The sequence below is a fragment of the Macrobrachium rosenbergii genome, chromosome 7 (assembly GCF_040412425.1).
Source record: "Macrobrachium rosenbergii isolate ZJJX-2024 chromosome 7, ASM4041242v1, whole genome shotgun sequence".
Lineage (NCBI taxonomy): Eukaryota > Metazoa > Arthropoda > Malacostraca > Decapoda > Palaemonidae > Macrobrachium > Macrobrachium rosenbergii.
Window position 1 is genome coordinate 5440562 of NC_089747.1, and position 21004 is coordinate 5461565.

The 21004-nt window shown below is 38.3% G+C and overlaps 2 protein-coding genes across 2 annotated transcripts; both read right to left on the reverse strand.

Moving 5' to 3' along the window:
* Positions 1–2359: 2359 nt before the first annotated feature.
* Positions 2360–3551, reverse strand: LOC136840056 (high mobility group-T protein-like). Its single transcript, XM_067106384.1, has one exon. The coding sequence runs from the start codon at positions 3387–3389 to the stop codon at positions 2718–2720; it is 672 nt and encodes a 223-aa protein (XP_066962485.1). The 5' UTR covers positions 3390–3551; the 3' UTR covers positions 2360–2717.
* Positions 3552–14308: 10757 nt separating this feature from the next.
* On the reverse strand, positions 14309–14866 carry LOC136839944 (uncharacterized). The gene has a single exon (XM_067106218.1). It carries the CDS (start codon positions 14864–14866, stop codon positions 14309–14311), a length of 558 nt encoding a protein of 185 aa, XP_066962319.1.
* Positions 14867–21004: the final 6138 nt, after the last annotated feature.

Consider the following 21004-nt stretch of genomic DNA (forward strand, 5'->3'; position numbering starts at 1 on the left):
CAGTTTTAAAGTTTGACCAATACCCTTGTCTTTATTCCACACTGCTGTATCTGGAGAGAGAGTGAGAGAGAGAGAGCACCGGGTAACATAAGAGCTTGACTTCATAAGATTTTGATTTCTTTCAAGGTGCTCGTTTAATTATATTCTTTAACATTCATTGTTACCAAACATTAAATAAAGAAAAAAACTGTCTAATGTAAGCTTTACAAAAACTTGCAGTTTTAAAGGGACCTAATCCGGAACAAACAGTTGCTACGTTTCACTCTCAAAGGTTGTTAGAGTTGAGCAGTGTCGCCAACTCGATGATTATGCTTTCTCCCCAGCAGTACGTGGCATAATCACGTGTAATCTTATGAAGAAAACATGATCTTTGTCTTTGTCCCAGGCTAATCGTAGTCATGAATCACGGCCACACGTTTAGCTTGTCAAGTGCAGCAGTGTTTATACCTAATAAATAATCTCAACTTTGGTCAAATTCTGCTTGTAATACTGTTAAAAATGTAAAATATTGTATATTTTCTCTAATAAAAGAAAGAAAATAATCTACTCTTTTATCTTGAGTGAAAATGTTTTTTGCTTGTTCGATGCTGACGGAAATTTTGCTATTCAATTTACCTGCTAGTTTTTCTTCCATCTTGCTTGTTGCAACGCAATACTACGATGCAACTGTAACCTAAATGCAGGATTAAATGTGCTAGCAAACTTATTTCATATGGACGAAGCAAGCTCAAGTTCAACTTGAACCAATCCCTCCCTGCCAAGACTAGATATATTTATCAAATATTCTGTATAACCTTCAATACGAAGCAATTGTAACCCATATGCAGGATCAAATGTGCTTGCAAAATTATTCATATAGATGAGGCAAGCATAAATCCAACTTTAACCAATCTCTCCTTGTATAAGATCGGGTAGGCTGTATTTCACGTATATTCTTTATGAACTTAACTTTGCTTTCTCGTTAACAGTGAACTCACCTGGTCTACTGTAAACAATTTGAACTGCTCCCTAAGCAGGTTACTTTTTACAGCGTTCACGTCATTTCCGAGTCTTGTTTGCTACTTGATGTATAGCCATGCTTGGATTTTGAGTAATACTTTACATAGTAAATTTTAATTTTTTACATTTCAGTTTATTCATGCCCATTCTATCTTGTTCCTTTATTATACAGGAACTCTTGCCTTGTTTTAATTTCACAGGCGGTGCTTGGCATGCCGATTAATCTCTTAGTCTTCTATGTTAGGTAAAATCCTTAATTCCTTGTTCACTTAAAACTAATATCGAGCAAATTCTAGAACTTGGAACAAGGCTAGATATATAAAAAGGTAATTACCAAGAAACCTACTGACAAATAGTTTGACCCATCATACATCATCTTGAGCAATCTTTGATACAAATAACCGGATTGCTGTGGGTGATGGTTAGGAGAGAGAGGTTAGGGGTGGAAAGGCCATTGTTCATTTCTCAACTCAAGCATTTCCTCAGTAAGTTTCAACACAACTCACCTCTAGAGCTTCCTTCTTTCCTGTATCTTAGGAGAAAACTATCTGATTCATAAATGTTCAGGGAATTAAAAGCACCGTCGCTCATTTCATTTAAAACCATTCTCAATATGGCTTTGGTGTTACTTGAAAGACTGAATACTATGTTGATGACCATGCATTCAAGGATGAAAAAACTTGTTTTTGCGTATCAAAATAAGTATAGCCTTCGGCAATCAACTTTCTAAGTTTACTATATTTTACAGCCTTTTGGATTTCTTGTAACGGGTTCCTTTTTTTTTTTTTTATCATAGCCAACCACGATTACAACAAAACCAAGTCAATCTAATATTACTGACGAATATTACAAGAAAACATGTAATTCAACTGTCAAAATAATTGTACTTATGCAGAACAGTCGAGCTAAGTTTATTTTCTAGTTTAAAATACCAACATTTTGAAGGTAAAAAGCTCTCAACATTTTAGCCCTTTAATCTATATACAACTTTGGGGCATCACCTGAGGAGCAATGACTTGTAAAATTTGGGCAGGGTAAGTGCCGCGTACACCATGTAATATTCTTAATAGCAATCCTATGAGCTTCATAAAGTATTGATTAGCATTTATCCAAGTTTGCACTTTTACTGCACAACTTGTGTATAGAAATATTCCCGCCCCAAGTAATATAGTGAATTACAAAGCATGTCACAAAGCCACGTCATTACAAAAGTTAACTGATTACACTCAAATAGGATTTAAAATTAAATAATTAAATGCAGTCACCATCACACTGATAGCACTTTAAAGCACTTCATACACATCTTTATTAAAGTCAAAATAAGCCACTAATCTACAGAAGGGGAACACATACGATCAGAAGGGGTTTTTTCGTTTATTGGTAGAAAATATAAAAACTAAAGGCGAAATTGAGGTTTTTTAAGTACATTTTGTCCTGAAGAGACAAGAGGCAGAAGAACTTTCTGTAAAATGAATCCATGAGTAAATTTTGACCATCCACTTTTGCATTGGGGAATGGTCGCAAGTATTCATTAAATTACCTTAATCACTAAGCTTCTTTCTCCTATAATGTACAGGGTTGCAAATATAAAAATAAGTTTGTACATCACAATAATAAAGTTCCGTTTTGGTCCATTCACTCTCACACTCTCTCGGGGGGCACGGTACGACCTCGCTCTTTCTCTCTTCTACGACACTACAACAAACTTTTCAAGACATTCACTCGTCGCCTGAGCCATTATCCAAATCATCGTCGTCGTCATCGTCTTCTGGGCCTTCGTCGTCGTCGAGGTCGTTATCTTCAGGTACAGGGTGTCCATTGCTAGCCTTCATCTTCTTCGCCGGCGAACCTCCTGACTTATAGATCTGCATTTCTCTGTCGTAGCGGGCACGGTCCTCCTCGGCCTGCTTCTCGTACTTCAGCTTCTCGCCCTCGGTCAATTCGTTCCACTGGCGGCCGAGTTCCTTGGCCACTTCCCCTACGGAGAAGTCCGGGTTGGCGGCTCGTACCCTGGGTCGTTCGTCGTTGGCGTAGAAGAAGAAGGCCGAGAGAGCACGTTTGGGTTTGTTGGGGTCCTTGGGCGCCTTACGCCCCCGGCGTCCACGCCGTCCTCCCCCGCCTCCCGGGTAGGCGCTCATTTCAGACTCGAAGCGCTCCTTGTCCTTCTCAGCGAGTTCGTGGAACTTCTTCTTCTCGACGTCGGACATGGTCTTCCATCTTTCGGAGCACTGGCGGGAGAACTCTTGGAACTGGACGTTCTCCTCCGGGTGGAGTTTCTTGTGTTCGGAGCGGCAAGTCTGCACGAAGTACGCATAAGCGGTCATGCGGCCACGTGGCTTGTCAACAGCCATGCCGCCGCCTCCGCTTCCTCTGGGCCTACCACGGGGCATGATTACAATGCACTCTCAAAGGGCACAACCGCACACACACTCGTAAAGCGATCCAACGCGGTCGCACAGACTTCAGAGAGGCACACTCCTTACCCGGCAAAGTTCTATTAACAAGTGACGCTTTACGACCGTTACTGCGCCAGGGCCCCCACGCTCACTCCCCTCCCGCCTCCCCCACCCGCCACCGGCCATCGCGACACGGCCTGGCCAATCACAACCCGGCTTTCAACTCAACCGCATAGAAAAGGCGTTTCCATTGGTTCTCGTGACAGCGGAAATAACTCTTAGGGTTGCCTTCGTTGCTTTGTATGAACTTCGCGGGAAAATGGCGCGTTTCCATTGGCCGTGAGACGAGCCCCGCGTTAACCTACGGCGGCCAACAGGCTTATATTTGAGGGCAACAATCAATTTTCAGCCTTACGACCCAGTTCATTATGGGTTTATGACGCAAGAAATATAGGAAATACCCCCACGTATTTTAAATATATGCGAGCAAGAGGCACGAGAGATAGGTGACCGATAAGGTAATATGAACCTTACGGACCCTGTCACAAATTCTGATATAGGATGAATCGGATCTATATTTTGCCTACCTGTAGCCATTTCATTTCAGTACAGTCAAATGTCTCTCCTTCGTAAAATCACATGGAAGCGGCCATTATTATCGCCATCCGGAGAGGTGAAATATTTTTCTTCAGTTCATGCGTATTGTAATTTAAGATTGTAAGTTCTCAAACGCATCATACTCTACGTGGGAGAAAATAAAGGGGAATGTGATTAACAATGAATGAATCTCCATTGTATGTTGATGAATTCACTGTTATAAATAGCAGGGGCGAATTCGACTGAAATCGGCAGCGTGTCCCGGGCGCTTGTCGAACCATACTTTCGCCATTATTTTATGTACCATCGTCATGCGCCATCTTAATAATTTTAGTTCAGTAACTTACTTGACATGTTTAAGAACATGTCCGTTAGATATTTTACTATAATAAATGTCGAAGAATCGTGTTTCTTGTAATCGACTGAAAGGCGGTCAAAACGAACGTCGAATTTTCCCGCCCATTTGCAAGGCACACTCAAGTTCCGCCAGAGAGTTGCCAATTTATATAATGATTTTTCTAGATTTACAATGACAATTATTCGTTCGCGAATGAGATTTCACAAGATTTATCACTACAAAAAGTATTTACAGCTCATCATAGTTTTTCCTAAAGCCAAACGACCCTAAAATGCTATGGAAAACAATTATTCTTGAAAGGAAGTACTTAAGTCATACAACAATGTCAACTACAGCTCGCACGTACAGTGAGTCTGGATAAACTTCCATTCAATTTAAAATAATATATGTTAATCTTCAACGCAGGTCCGATATTTCAAAGAATATTGATAGAGAAATCGAGCACCTGGTCAATCGGAGAGATATTTCTCCCGAAAACTCGAAGTGGTTCAACATCAACAACCTTATCCTCCCGGGCCAACACCACACCCCACATCACCCCCACCCACCCCTCCTCACAAACACACACACGCACACCGAGTGTGTGAGAGAGAGAGAGAGAAAGAGAGAGACCGACTTTTGTTTCATTGTTATTGGTCCACGAATTTTAACGATGCTCGCCTGTTCGGAGAATGCGGCATTTGTTTCACCGCGCTGAAGATCGCCTTACATGGAAGCATTATGCAAATGCGTTTATAAAACGTACTTTGCAGTTGAAAGTAACGCAACTGACACCAGCCAGCAGCATCTTCTAAAGAACTGTTTTAGGGGACATCATCATCATCATCTGAGAAGGAAACAAGAAATATTGATTTAGCTTGGGTAGGACCACAGTCTCTCTCTCTCTCTCTCTCTCTCTCTCTCTCTCGTAAGATATCGGGAGAGGTTTTTGACTCCAGGCAAAATTCGCCCTCATATCCCCAATTCACAGGGGCCAAGGCACAGCCTGATCGCCCGGCCTGTTTTTATTATACTATTTCGGATGTTTTTACCAATGTTCTCTATCTCCCCCTTCGCAGGAGGAGTACGGGTTTTGAGGAATGCGCTCCCGCCGTTTTTGCTACCGGGGTGTTTGCTTGTCGAATTCCTCAACATAAACGTCATATTTCATCTAACTTGTGACTTGCATGTTAGGTATCTTGAGAAACTCTCCCGGCTTCTCTCTCTCTCTCTCTCTCTCTCTCTCTCTCTCTCTCTCTCTCTCTCTCGGTGAGGTTTCAGCTATGAGTCTTCGCAGTTCGCACGAATGTTGCCATACATCATGTCCCCGTGAAACAAATGTATTATGTAATCATTCACTGTCATTAGCATTTTACTCTGCTTTTTCAGTTATCCGTGTACTTCATATTCTTGTACTATATTTAGGCTATCTTAAAACAAGGTATATGCATCATGGGATCACCTATTGCTCATAGAGATTTTAAGAATATGAAACGCTGCTGGATGATAGCATCCCCCGATGTCAAGAATATGCCGGTGGGATTCACCGGGCTGTCTTACGTAAGCCAACTTCGACTTGATCACTTCAGTGATCTTAAGTAAAAAAAAATCTGGTTATTTTAAAAGTCGCCTTATGTGATCTTAGGTAAAAACAATCATTAACATATATTACGTTATGAAAGGTCGCTCAATTGTAATATTTCAACTCGAGTTTACACAGTATGTATAATTTTCATATCTCGCGCACTCCGTTTTCGCTGCTATGTGAAATCATCGCGCGCGCGCGTGCATGCACAGGAGATCGCTCGCAGGCAAATCCAGTAGCAGAAAATTTCTCAACTGACCGGGAAGTTTGTACGTTGCTTAAGGTCAGAAACAAACTTTGGTGGGGGAAGTCCATAGGGGTGTTTCGAAAAGCTGGAGAGGAACTTCCAAGCAGGAAAAATTATAAAATCCGTTTTACAGCCCCAGAATCAATGAATATGCACTTGTTTGTGCTCGCTCTCTCTCTCTCTCTCTCTCTCTCTCTCTCTCTCTCTCTCTCTCTCTCTCTCACACACACACGAAAGTCTCTCTCTCTCTCTCTCTCATACACACAAGAAATTCCCTCTCATTCTCTCTCTCTCTCTGTCTCTCTCATACACACAAGAAATTCTCTCTCTCTCTCTCCCTAGGCCTAGCCGAGTGATTTATCTCAGCAAGTCAGGTTTTCCTAAAAAGAAGGTGGTCCAGTGAAAACCAAAACAGCAGCCACTGTCTCCCTCTCGTAAACAGTGCTATGAAAGAAGCCACTGAAGAAAATTTTTGAAAAGGTTGATAATTACTTCATACGTCAAAAACAGAATGTCCAGAAACAGGAAATGCACAGTATTTTTGGCAGAGAATTTCAACACTATTTCTTAATCTAAAATAAAATGTTTCATTTTATGCCATAGTCTTACGTTTTGTTAATGATTCATCACATTTTTTATTGATGTTGGAAATCATGAACAATATGTTTATACATAGGGACGTACTTTTAAGTATCATTTCATTGATATGCACTGTCAATGAGGAGGGGGGTGGAATCTTAAAAATAAAAACAAATGTTACTGCCTAATTCACCCTGTAACCTTGGAATCAAAGATGAACCGTTACAGCGCTAGCCTGCATATAAGGCTCATAAGTAGCACGTCAATCTCCCTCACTTATGCTGCTCCATTTACCTCTATCTTGCAAGCTTTCTTGCCCTGCAACCTACCACATCACAGATCTCCATCTCCTTCCTGCCATGATTTCCGATGAAAAACCCTTCGGTAATCCATCTTCTTCTATTCTCTCCACACGATCGCGCCCCTCAAAACACACCGGTCCATCCTTTCACTTCCACTTATCTGTTTACCTTATTATTGTATTTCATTATTCATCACTATGTAAGCAATCCTTGCAAGAAGAATAAGATTTAGCTCTGCAGCCCATTCATACATATCAACCTTTTCCTTTCCTCCCTCACCTACTGAGGTAACTTCCTGGATCTCTCTCATTCTATACCATTGCCGGTTAACACATACTCCCAGATCCCTGTATTAGTTAATCACTTCCTTTCTTACACAATCCATGCTGGCATACATCCCTCCATCTCCCTGGCTTCCACTTACTGTCAAAACCTCATTCTTGACTACATTCACTTCCACATTTCTTTTACATTTTCAATTTTTTCCTCCTACTGTTCACTGCCACCAACCAACAGAGTGACCTCTGTCAACATCGGCCATTTAGCATTCCATTCATTTAAGCGTTCTCTCATTTTGCTGCTGCTCTCCTTATGCGTCTAAAGCTGTTTTCCTTTTTCATTGGCTTCTTCCATACTTTAGTTCATATATATATATATATATATATATATATATATATATATATATATATATATATATATATATATACATATATATATATATATATATATATATATATATATACATACCCAATTTGCACCAAATTGCCAGTTACTAGATTCGCCTGAGCCCCATTTTTTTTTTTCCTACGCTGAACTAGTGGTTCTACTACAAGTTTTATTCCCTTCTTCAAAACCATTCTTCGTTTATTGTTTTGTCATTGATCCTTTTATCTGTTTATACAAAAACATCCTTCCTTTGGTCTTCTAACCTGTACCAAACCTGTAACTTCTTCCTTCCCGTCGCCCCTATACGAGTACCTGTTGCCTGCAGATAATGCCCTCCAAAACAATTTAAATATACCTGGGGTCTTGAAGTCCAAGCCTTTCATCTCAGGTTCTCAGAGTTTGAGTATTACTTCATTATTCAAACCCTCAAACTGTAGCGCACCTTGTGTCATTGCCTTAAAAATATAAAAAAAATTGCACTGTTACTGGCCTCTGGTGTGAGTGCTATGCTCCTTGGCTGTGAGAATAAGTAAGTCATGTCAGGTGTCTCCTAGTACTAATTTTCCTTTTTTTTTACCCTTAGGGTGTAGTGCCACTAATGCACACCTCACGTGGTTTACTGCAGGAATTGCTATAGAGGGTATTTGCAGCGTCCCTTCGCCCTCTAGCTGGATCCCCTTTTACTTTACTGTACTTCAACCACTTCACCTCCCTCTATTCACCGTCTGAAGCGCTGAATGGCCGGAAGTGCCCCAGTGCTTGGTTTGACAGCCTAAATTCTATAAATCAAATTAAATCAATTATTTTGCCTTTTCTACGTAGGACAAAAACCAGTCTCCTCTGAATACCACTGAGGGAATATTGGCTTTCATCAGTAAACTTTTTAGAAGCTTCATTCAGTGGTATTTCCATTCAATAGTTCTTCCTAAGTTGGTCAATTACTTTCGATAAATCAACTGGATCCAGCATTTTCTCCTCTCTGCCTGAGCACAGCATTACATATCTTTGTACCCGTCATCAGTAATCCTTATACTGAAAACAAAATATCACCACAGAAAGTGACTAAATCAGATTAAATCCCACGGGATTTATCTGTTAGTTTTTCTCTGTTGGTTGGGCTGTGTCTAAGAGGTCATACCAGGCCTCTTATGCTCTTTGGTTGGTCTGTGTCTAAGATGTCATGCCAGGCCTCTCTTATGCTCTTTGGTTGGGCTGTGTTTAAGAGGTCATACCAGGCCTCTTATGCTCTTTAACACCGTACCACAAAAACGGGGTACGAGCCACCTATCACAGCTCTGAAACCAATAGGTAAAGTGGGTTGTTAAAAACTCATACTATAATAAAAGTATATGCCGAAACTAATGAAGGTCTCCAAAAATATTTAGGCTGTTTCATTATTATGGGAAAATCACTCGTAATTCTGGGATAATTCTTCAAGATTCTGGGAAAATTTTTCATAATACTATGAAAATTCTTCATAATTCTGGGAAAAATCTTCAAGATTCTGGTATAATTCTTCAAAATTCTGGGATAATTCTTCAAAATCCTGGGAAAATTCTTCACAATACTATGAAAATTCTTCATAATTCTGGGAACATTCTTCAAGATTCTGGGATAATTCTTCAAAATTCTGGAAAATTCTTCACAATAATATGAAAATTCTTCGTAATTCTGGGAAAATTCTTCCAGATTCTGGTATAACTTCAAAATTCTGGGAAAATTTTTCATAATACTATGAAAATTTTTCATAATACTATGAAAATTCTTCATAATTCTGGGAAAATTCTACACGATACTACGAAAATTCTTCGTAATTCTGAACTGCTTTAGACATGGCATCATTTTTTTTTTTACTAAGAAGAGGCTTTTCATTACTTTTAACAGTAAGAAAGATTACCTAGTTCTGCATACCCGACGGTCGGGTCACAACGGTCGGGGAAATTGTACTGCTCCATAATATCATGTTGTCTTTCTTTCACGAATGAATGATGTTTCCGTATTTTTTTTTTTTTTACTTTCTTAAATGAAATTTATGGATTTCGTATCATTAAATTCCAAGCACGCCCATTTTTCAGATTATTATTATTATTAATATTATTATTATTATTATTATTCTAACATAAAGAGACCACTGAGAGTAATTTACATTCTCACAGGAGTCATCCGAAGTTAGAGAAGCCGAACAGCTAAGGCAAACGGCTGAAAGGTGAAGGCAACAAAAGAGCAGATGGTCCACAGAACCGAAGAAAAATATTTCAGTTACATCACTTATTCACCATGACAAGATCAGAACATGTCAACTCTCAGTCAGTTGATACTTTCGACAAAATTCAGACAAATTAGGTAAATAAAATATGAATTATTAGCGATATATATGGTTATTAACACTTATGAAGGAGACTCTCTTACAATATACCTAATTTTGACTCCAAATAAACTAGGCCGAAGTCGTGGAAACGGTCTTGCACTCCTGAGCATTCGAGTGGTACTAAATGCAGCACCTTTATTATTCAATCTTTTACAAAGTATATAATCTACTGGGCAATTGCTCTAGCGTTGTCATTTACACAAACCACGAAAAAATTATGTAAAAATTTTGAAGTAAAGTTGAAATACGATGGAAATACTTATGTGGTGATTTTGGGGTCGTTATAAGTCGTTAAATTCTTATTCCCAGAACAAATAAACAGGAATTCTTCGAATATAATGAGAGGTTCCGATATAAATACTTAATTGTAAACTACCTCTTATTGTGAACCAAATAAAACCACTTTTTCCCCCGACTTTCACTCCAAGCTTAAAAGTAAGCTTCCTGGCCCAGCCACCCAGATATCCCAGTAATAGCCGCACTTATTTTCATGTATAAAAACTTATCAGTTACGAATCTGTAACCGGTTATTGCCACTACCGCAAACGCAAATTCTTCGAGAGTTAAATTGCACGGATGAAAGCCCTAACACACGTCTTCGGTTCTTGGCGATTTTGTTTTCGGCAAAATCGATGGTTTCCTCTGCGGGTTGGCGGGAATGATGTGTTGGGATGAGCTGGGAGGTTTGGGCCGGGGGATTCTTCGCGAGTTTCTGTGGGTAGCTGGGGAGGGGAGGCACCGGGGGTGGCAGATGGGATGGAGTTAGGTAGGGGTGGGGGTTTGGTGTGATTTTAGGGGGACGGGGTATGTGAAGCAGTAGTCGCAGGCGTCCATTGTCACTGATTTTGGCTGCTTAGGGTCGACGAAACTGGTGGGAGGGGGAAGGAGAGAGAGGGAGGGAGGGGCGGAACCTCTAAGCAGCTTTGATCGTTTGTTTGCTAAGGGAAAATCCTCGGGTGCGATGGACTGTTTAGATGCTCGTCGTTGCTTGGCGGGAGGTTGAAGGGGGGGGGGGGACGTGGAAGGCGGGAGCTGGATATGGCTGGGGAGGGGGAGTTGACACCGAGGGTAACGGAATTCAAAAGATATGGCCACTAACAAGTGATCGGTGTATGAATTTAAAAAAAAAGTTTGAGCTGTTTCTTTTACAATTTTTTTTATTCATTCAAATATATAAGTACCTTGATCGAAATATAATTTGAATGGCTGGAAAAGTCTGCCAATGAGCCTACAGAAGTGGTCTTGAACAAAATATAACGGTTTGCAGTGATTGAGTAATAGAATTTGTATTGATTATATAAGATAATTACTTTCTCATGGTATACATTAATTTATGTATGTGTACTGGACATTCGTTTAAAATATAGCAATTCGTGTTTTTCACTGATGAGACATCGCACTGACCGGTAACGGATCCTTTTGAGACAATAAATTTTGGAAATATTTCCAGGACATGACATTGAAGAGCGAACGTACCAAAGTAAAGTAATAAGACTCCCAAATGAAGAGATAAACGCACATGAATGAATACGGGAACAGGGGATTAAGCAGCAAGAGGAAAGCCAATGAGGCTGGTCATGGCCACGGTCTAGGAAGCGGTCTGAATCAAGAAAGATCCGTCAACCGTAGACTCTGAACCTTCCGCTTTGAAAAAAAAAAAAAAGGCGGGAATTGTCTCGGTCAAGTAGTACGACTGGAGAGTCTGCTTGACTGATGAGAATTTACAATTATATTTATTTATTGTTATAAGTACATATTCGTTATAAAGTATGATAAACTAATTGCGTGTGATTACGATATGTAAAGATAGCATTTTGATACTTGAACTGTCTATTTCTGATGGATGTACAGAAAAAAAGGCGGGAATTTTGAAAAGTCTGCTTGACTGATAAGAATTTACTATTATATTTGTTGCTATAGTATAAAATCGATTTTAAAAATTATGGACTAATTACGTGTGCTGAAGAAATGTAATGAAAGCATTATTATACTTTTTGAACTGTCTATTTCTAATAGACCTATACCAAAGAAATGAAAACTTAGACCACCTCATTTACGAAAAGAACAATAGTGCATATATGCGCTCTCTATAATTCAGAATCATAATAACAGAGAAGTCTTCCCTTCGATAATCATTACTTTCTGGAAATCAGGCAATAGCGGAGGACGGCTGCAGCTAGGTCCATAAAGTTGACGGGCATTCCGGAAATATAATCGCGCCTGCGCAGTGTATACAGGTTGTAAAGCCACACAACCCAATTTGCATACCGATATGTTTAAACACAAATAGATACATACATACACACATACATACATACTCATACATATATACAGACTGTATATATATATATATATATATGTGTGTGTGTGTGTGTGTGTGTGTGTGTGTTTATAGTGTACGGAGGAGTTGATTATATTTCCACATATTTTTAAACAAAGGAAGGGTGGAAATATGTCAGCCCCATATTCAAATATAATTCTGCTTCCTTGCGTAGAACCACGCTTGCCAATAGAGAGAGATTTAGGTGCATTAAGGAAGCGTGAGTCAGCAGGATAAACTTAATATAATTCTATGAATATTTGTGTGAGCTCTACATTCCGCCATACCAGTAAACAAATGTGTCTGTCTTTTACAACATAAAATATACAACTGTATATTTTGCATGCAGAAAAACATTAATGTCTTAAGATTTAGTTTTTTGTTATAATATACGCCAAGATTCAAGTTAGGATCAGGACGTATACGACATATATATATATATATATATATATATATATATATATATATATATATATATATATATATATATATATATATATATATATAAATATATATATTACTTGAATGATTGTTTTGTCAAAATATTAATGATCTGAATATTTTTGTTTCACTGCTTTGCTAACGAAAACAGATCTCTGTTTTCCACATTTATGCAATGCCTTCATACATATGTAGTTGTCAGTACGTAAAACCATGTAATAATAGTTAATGACTTTCAAAATATCCTTATTACTTTAGTTGTTAATGGTATTTAAACTATATGTGACTTATCCCCTGTGACTTTTCCAGGTTAAATATTCCAGAACTCCTCGTCACGTGACAGGTTCCTTGTCGCAGATAAACAATGTCGGTCAGGCCATTTCTAAAATCTCTTAACCTTTCAAGAATTTACATAATTCATATGTTTACCTATTATTATTTTACCACTCATAATACGGTGCACTCCCTTTGTCTCAGTATTAAAATGCTTTATCTTTCCCTCTCACGTGAAATCAGGTCACCCCAATTTGTACTCTTGCTCGCAATCAGGTCATCCTGAATTATCTTCTCCCCGCCACAAAGTGAGGCAATTTATCGTCTCACGTGGCATCACGGCACACCAATTTACCTTCCCATGTCTTCAGGTTGTCCCAGTTTACCTTATTTACTGGAATCAGGTCACCCAAAGTTACCATCAGGTCACCTCAATTTACCTTTTCGGAGCGTTCATGTCATCCCAATTTACCTTCTTACACTCCATCAGGTCACCCGAATTTATCTTCTTATTCCCCATCAGTTCGCCCTAATTTATTTGCTTACTCCAAATCAGGTCACTCAAACTTATTTTCTTACTCCCAATCAGGTCACCCAAATTTATCTTCTCATTAATCATCAGGTCATCCCAGTTTATCTTCTTTCCCGCCGTCAGGTCACCTCAATTTATCTTCTTACTCCCCATCAGGTCATCCAAATTTATTTTCTTATTCCCCATCAGGTCACCCAAATTGATCTTCCTATTTACCCAAATTGATCTTCTTAAATCCCATCAGGTCACCCAAACTTGATCTTCTTACTCCCAATCAGGTCACCCAAATTGATCTTCCTACTCCCCATCAGGTGACCCAAATTGATCTTCTTACTCCCCATCAGGTGACCCAAATTGATCTTCTTACTCCCCATCAGGTGACCCAAATTGATCTTCTTACTCCCCATCAGGTCACCCTAATTTATCTTCTCATCAGTCATCATGTCATCCCAGTTTATGTTCTTCGCCGCCATCAGGTCATCCCAATTTATCTTTTTACTTCCCATTAGGTCACCCCAATTTATCTTTTTACTGCCCACTAGGTCACCCCAATTTATCTTTTTACTCCTCAGGTCACCCAAATTTATCTTCTTACTCCCAATCAGGTCACCCAAATTGATCTTACTTGCTGTCAGGTCACCCAAATTGATCTTATTAGTCATCAGGTCACTCCAATTTATATTTCTTACTCCCCATCAGCTCATCCAAATTTATCTTCTTACTCCCCATCAGGTCACCCAAATTGATCTTCTTACTCCCCATCAGGTCACCCAAATTTATCTTCTTACTCCCCATCAGGTCACCCAAATTTATCTTCTTACTCCCCATCAGGTCACCCGAATTTATTTTCTTACTCCCCATCAGGTTACCCAAATTTATCTTCTTACTCCCCATCAGGTCACCCAAATTTATCTTTTTCCTCCCCATCAGGTCACCCAGCTTTATCTTCTTCCTCCCCATCAGGTCACCCAAATTTATCTTCTTCCTCCCCATCAGGTCACCCAAATTTATCTTCTTCATCCCCATCAGGTCACCCAAATTTATCTTCTTCCTCCCCATCAGGTCACCCAAATTTATTTTCTTACTCCCCATCAGGTCATCCAAATTTATCTTCTTACTCCCCATCAGGTCACCCAAATTTATCTTCTTACTCCCCATCAGGTCACCCAAATTTATCTTCTTACTCCCCATCAGGTCAACCAAATTTATCTCCTTACTCCCCATCAGGTCATCCAAATTTATCTTCTTACCCCCCAATCAGGTCACCCAAATTTATCTTCTTACTCCCCATCAGGTCATCTATATTCATCTTCTTCCTCCCCATCAGGTCACCCAAATTTATCTTCTTACTCCCCATCAGGTCATCCAAATTTATCTTCTTACTCCTCATCAGGTCATCCAAATTTATCTTCTTACTCCCCATCAGGTCACCCAAATTTATCCTCTTACTCCCCATTAGGTCACCCAAAATTATCCTCTTACTCCCCATCAGGTCACCCAAATTTATCCTCTTACTCCCCATTAGGTCACCCAAATTGATCTTCTTATTCCACATCAGGTAACCCTAAATTTACCTTCTCACTTATAATAGGAATTTATATAAAATTTTTTTTCATCAATATATGTCAGTGGCACGTGAACTTGTATTCTGACATGAACTTGTATTCTGTCATCTTTATCTTTCTGACAAATTTTGCAAAATTTAAGCCACAATTCTTCGTTATCGTGATGTCAAAAAAGTGCAAATTTACCATAAGTATTGACTTTGTTGGTGCAAAGTTTGGAAAAATTTCAAAAGATGCAAAAAAACGCGTTTGATTACCTATAGTACTATAGCCAGTGGTGGCATCTTGATCGATTATATTATGCAGTGATTCATCTAAACAAACCTAATATATATATATATATATATATATATATATATATATATATATATATATATATATATATATATATATATAATTTATATATACAATGTTCTAATTAATACTTTCGATTCTAAAATCGCCCACCATAATATTATTCACGGTAAAAACCATGGCATCTTAAGCCTTGGATTCCACGCACACACACAGACACACATACACACATACAAACACACACACACACACATATATATATATATATATATATATATATATATATATATATATATATATATATATATATATATATATATATATATATATATATATATATATATATATATATATATATATATATATATATATATTAATCATAAAAGCAGTGAAGTTGACTGTAAAGGATTGTCGTTACAATTATGAAGATTAAGGAACAAACATATTTGCAAATGCACAAACAAGCTCAATAAATAACGAAGAAGGAGAAGGAGACAAAAGACAAAAGAACATCAAAATGCGCAAAGACATAAATGAACTGGAAGAGCAGAAGTCAAGACTTAGAAAAAAAAAACATTTTTTTCCATCGCATAGTATTTTCCCGCCACCTTTTCAACGGCCACATTTCCCCCCACCCTCCTTCCCTTCCCACAACCACGTGTGTCTTCATCCATCGAGAGAGAGAGAGAGAGAGAGAGAGAGAGAGAGAGAGAGAGGTGAGGGAACTGTGAGTCGCTTGTGCGTCATGAATTTTTCCCCTACATGATTCACTGCCGACTCACATTGCGAAGACTCAGGATAATTTTCGTTTAATCGGCTCATTCTTTCGTGCTTTTGGGTGCTTGCTGTTTTATTTTCCTTGACAACGCCTCTAGAATGGATTATGACAACCCCCAAGCCGGCCCCCTCCCTCTCTCTCTCTCTCCTCTTTGATACATATAATTATAGTTTATAGTTGCGACTACTTATTTTTCCTCTCATATAGAACTACGGTTTCTCAGTAACTGAAGCTCTCTCTCTCTCTCTCTCTCTCTCCTTGATACATATAGCTTCGGTTTCTAAATAGATGAGACTCTCTCTCTCTCCTTAATATTTACATAACAACGCCTTCTCAATAGTTGAGACTATCTCCTCTCTCCCAGCTAGAACTATATTATAGTTTCTATACAGACTCTCTCTCTCTCAGATATAACTACGGTTCCTCAACAGCTGAGTCTCTCTCTCTCTCTCTCAAACTGACTTATGAGCACGTATGTGTTCACCCACCAGGAACTCACCTCCCTCCCCCACCCCTCTCCCTCACGGAAGTAGCCAATTTGAATAAATCCCGCATTTGCTGGTACTGATACTTATTACCCGGAGTAATGCTCCTGCTGTTCATTACTTGCAACGACAACTGTTGACGAAGCAGACACACACACACACACACACACACACACACACACACACACAAAGACACAGGAACCCCGGTAAACGGAACAACACTTTAGGCTGTTACTTATACTTCGGAAAGTCGCCGCGAGAAATACAGTTACTTGTACCCTGTATTGCGAAATGGCTGTCCTTGTTTTATGGATTGGGGCGTCTTTTTGTCCGTCCTTGATCCGTGGACGTATTTCGGCGACACGGTCGTCCATCACGCGAGTGTTCTTGCTTGCATGCAAAGGAAAGAAGGGCGGGTGATGAGGTACTCATCAGAATTTAATCGATGCATATGCGATGTGATGGAAGGAAGCGAGGGAGTTTCTCTCTCTCTCTCTCTCTCTCTCTCTCTCTCTCTCTCTCTCTCTAATGGCTGGGATAATCGTCCGACCACCAAGGGAATATGAGCTCGATATCCTAAATTAGGCTGAACGATTTATAAAACGTTACATTCTCAATCAAAAGCTTGCCATACACCTTCTCTGGTATACTGGGAAATGTTAGGCACCTATAATTCTTACTGTCGCCTTTATCACATCAATCTTTATTCAAAACAATCATTACCCCTCTTATTTATTTCTTCGGAACTTTCGACCTATCCAGAGATACCTTGCAAACCCCGGTCAGCCACTCCATCTCACCATCACCGCTGCACCACACACTTCATTTGTAATGTCATCAACTCCTATTGTCTTCCATTCATTCTTCAGCCCCTAAATTGTCTTCTTTATTTCTTCAGGGGTACTTTCCACAAGCATTCTCTAACTTACAAAGAACTTTCCACTCATTCGTCATTCACTTCTACCTCCATCTATTTTTCACATCTAAAACACCCACTTAGGACAGCACTCACTTCAGACAGTATCTCTCCACTATTCTGAGATCTATTTGTGAATTAATCTTTCTCTCTGCATTTGCTTTCTCATACAAAATAACTTCATATTTTCCCTCGTGTTTTTCCATCTATTTTTATTACTTTCTTTCTTTCCTCTTTCACTCTCCTCTTGGATTCATTGTGAATCCTCTTGTCTACCTGCACAAGATGTTGTCTTCTACCATAAACTTGTACATAAATCAAATTACTCTTTTCCTTCTCTAAAGCTCTCACTACCTCTTTCCACCAATTGCTGTTTTTATTCCTTTTTCTATACTTTTCTATCCCTACAAACACTCCCTTCTGAATCTGGCCACATCCTGGAATTTTACATAGGCCTACTCTTTACACGGTCCTTCCACTTTGGTGTCTTTAACCAAAACCCATTTTAAAATTTTCCCTCGTATCATACTTACTTCTTTTAGTTATATTTAACCTACCTTTTCACGCTTTCCTCTCATACTTCCATGTGTTAACTAAAACGTAGTGCGGTATTTAGAACAAAGACAATACGTTTTTACAGCGGGTCTCACAATCGAAAAGAACTAAGAACTTATCTAATCTAGTCAAGAGAGACAGCTGCATTGATAGTGTCTGAGTCTAATTTGTAATTTGAAATTTGTAACTGTATTTGGTTTTCGATTCATTCGACAGTGATTTCTAACGTAACTACTAACCTCTCTCTCTCTCTCTCTCTCTCTCTCTCTCTCTCTCAGAGGTAAATTTCCAATCTCAAAATGATTACTAAGACGAGTTAATACTCTCTGTATAAAATTTTAGCATAAAACCAGTCTTTGTATAAAATTGTTTTATAAAACCAAAGTCTCTACATTAAACTTTAATATAAAACCAAAGTCTGAATTAAACTTTAGTGTTAGACGAAAGTCTTTAATAACTGAAACTTTAGCGTAAAACCTAAGTCTTTGCATAAAACTTGAGTAAAAACCCAAGTCTAATTATAAAACTAAAGTGTAAAACCAGTATTTGTATAAAACCAAAACCCTTCTATCATTTTAATATAAAACCAACGTCTGTGTGGAAATCTTTAGTATAAAACTAAACTACAAAATAAAAGCTTCACTAATCAGGATAAAAACAAGAATTAACGAAGCTGAAACAAAGTATCTCCGTTTCTAAAATATAAAAAAAAAAGTTCGTTAACAAACGCGTAACCACTTCTGCAAAATCCCAAGGAGTGTCCCGCGAACATATCCTCTAATATGTTTCCTGCCAAACACTGCCTCAAGTCTCCGCTACAGTTGAGAAAATTGGAGTTTCGTGACATTTTGTTCAGCACAGACAATAATCATTGTCTCCTACAATGCTATAAGATGCCGGGAAAAAAAGTATTTCTTGAAAATAATTTCCCGTAAACCAGCTTTTAGTTTTACTAAAGAAACACTTGAAAAGATTAGACGGTTTAACAAGATGAATGCATAGACCGAGCGCGCGCCGTTGGTACTATTAGCAAACAGCTGTGCACTCGCACAAAGGATTGGCGTCGTTTGAGAGCTACTTAGGATAACTTTGAATTGAAAAGGGAAAATAAAGTGGCACTGAAAGAAAACTGGTAATATTAACGAGTTACAATGTTATGAGACCCATCCCACTTTTTATATAAAATTACATATTTATCTTTGACCAATTACCGCGCTATAATAATAATAATAATAATAATAATAATAATAATAATAATAATAATAATAATAATAATTTGGTCATAAAACATTGCAGAAGAAACAGAGATTGTATATATATGTATATACATAAACCCTACACATATGTTTGCAGCTTTACTAAACATGTGCACATGCACACGTGTATGTCTTCTATTACTTACTCACATTAACAAACACATGTTCATGTTTGACTTATTTAATTATAAAATTATGTGCACACATGTGCACGGCTCATCCGCGTTATAAATTAATACGATATTCGCAATTATTCAAAAACATTGGCATATGTAATTATTAGTCTGCTTGCAGATGTATATGTATATACACTGGACTTATTTATATATAAAAAAAACACGCTTTCGTGTTCTACAGCATTTATATATAAAAAACACGCTTTCGTGTTCTACAGCATTTATACAGAATGCTTTTAATTTTTTTTTTCTTTACCGAGTTACAGTTGACTTCGGTGCTCCCACGGAGGGAACCTCCTACGGCTGGCAAGGCGGTCCCGCGTTTCGTTGCCAGCTATAGCAATTCACTCGTCCATACAAATACAAACGGTGAGAGAGAGAGAGAGAGAGAGAGAGAGAGAGAGAAAGAGAGAGAGAGAGAGAGAGAGAGACTCTCCTTTAAGCACCTAATAGCGAAAATCAGTGCTTTCAACTACTGAAGGAAAAACTGAATGTCATGAGGCAAGAACTTTCACTTGGTACTGATTAAAAAAAAAAAAAAAAAAAAAGTTTAAAATCACCCGCATGTCTTAATAAACATTACAGCTATTATCGTCAGTCACTATTTATACATAATAATATGATTAATAAAAAGCATTCAAGCAACTTCCAGCAGCGGAGATACTAATAGCAAATGCACGTGGTACAGCCGAGCTATTTATTTATCAAGAGACCTACAGCTATGAGAAAATATTCGTACTCAAACGACGCTCTCTCTCTCTCTCTCTCTTACAACATTCCTTCCTGTACGTGGGTCTAAGGGCAAAGAACTCAGATTATCATACGTTATTTTTTCATTATGTGCGTAATCATACATATTTCAGGCTACACACGCTGATGCAAGCCAAGATTTACTGTATAAACTAGTTAAGCGTGTTTTATAAGGTACGAATATTGACATGTTATGTATTTAAATTTCAGACAAATGAATATATATATTATGTATATATATATATATATATATATATATATATATATATATATATATACGATTGGGCTTTTTAATCCTGTAAATCTTGCTTTGGGTTAATGGCATTTTAGGTTTGTTTTTCATCAGACGTCGCAACGGAAGTGGTCAACGGCTCCTCCCCAAGTTGAACTGATGAGAATAAGGCACGCCATTTTCAGTGTCAGACTTATGATTCAAGTTTTCCAACAAAATTAAATCGGTAAGTTATACCAATATTTAATTATTTATATAATAACTTTACTTTTTTATTATCTATTATTATTATAACATTCCCTCTACCTGTTGGTATGTGAGCTGACTCTCCTATTCTGCCACTATTTAGAACACA

Coding starts and splice junctions, on each gene's coding strand:
- LOC136839944 (XM_067106218.1), bottom strand. CDS start 14,866: ATGGGGAGTAAGGAGATAAATTTGGTTGACCTGATGGGGAGTAAGAAG.
- LOC136840056 (XM_067106384.1), bottom strand. CDS start 3,389: ATGCCCCGTGGTAGGCCCAGAGGAAGCGGAGGCGGCGGCATGGCTGTT.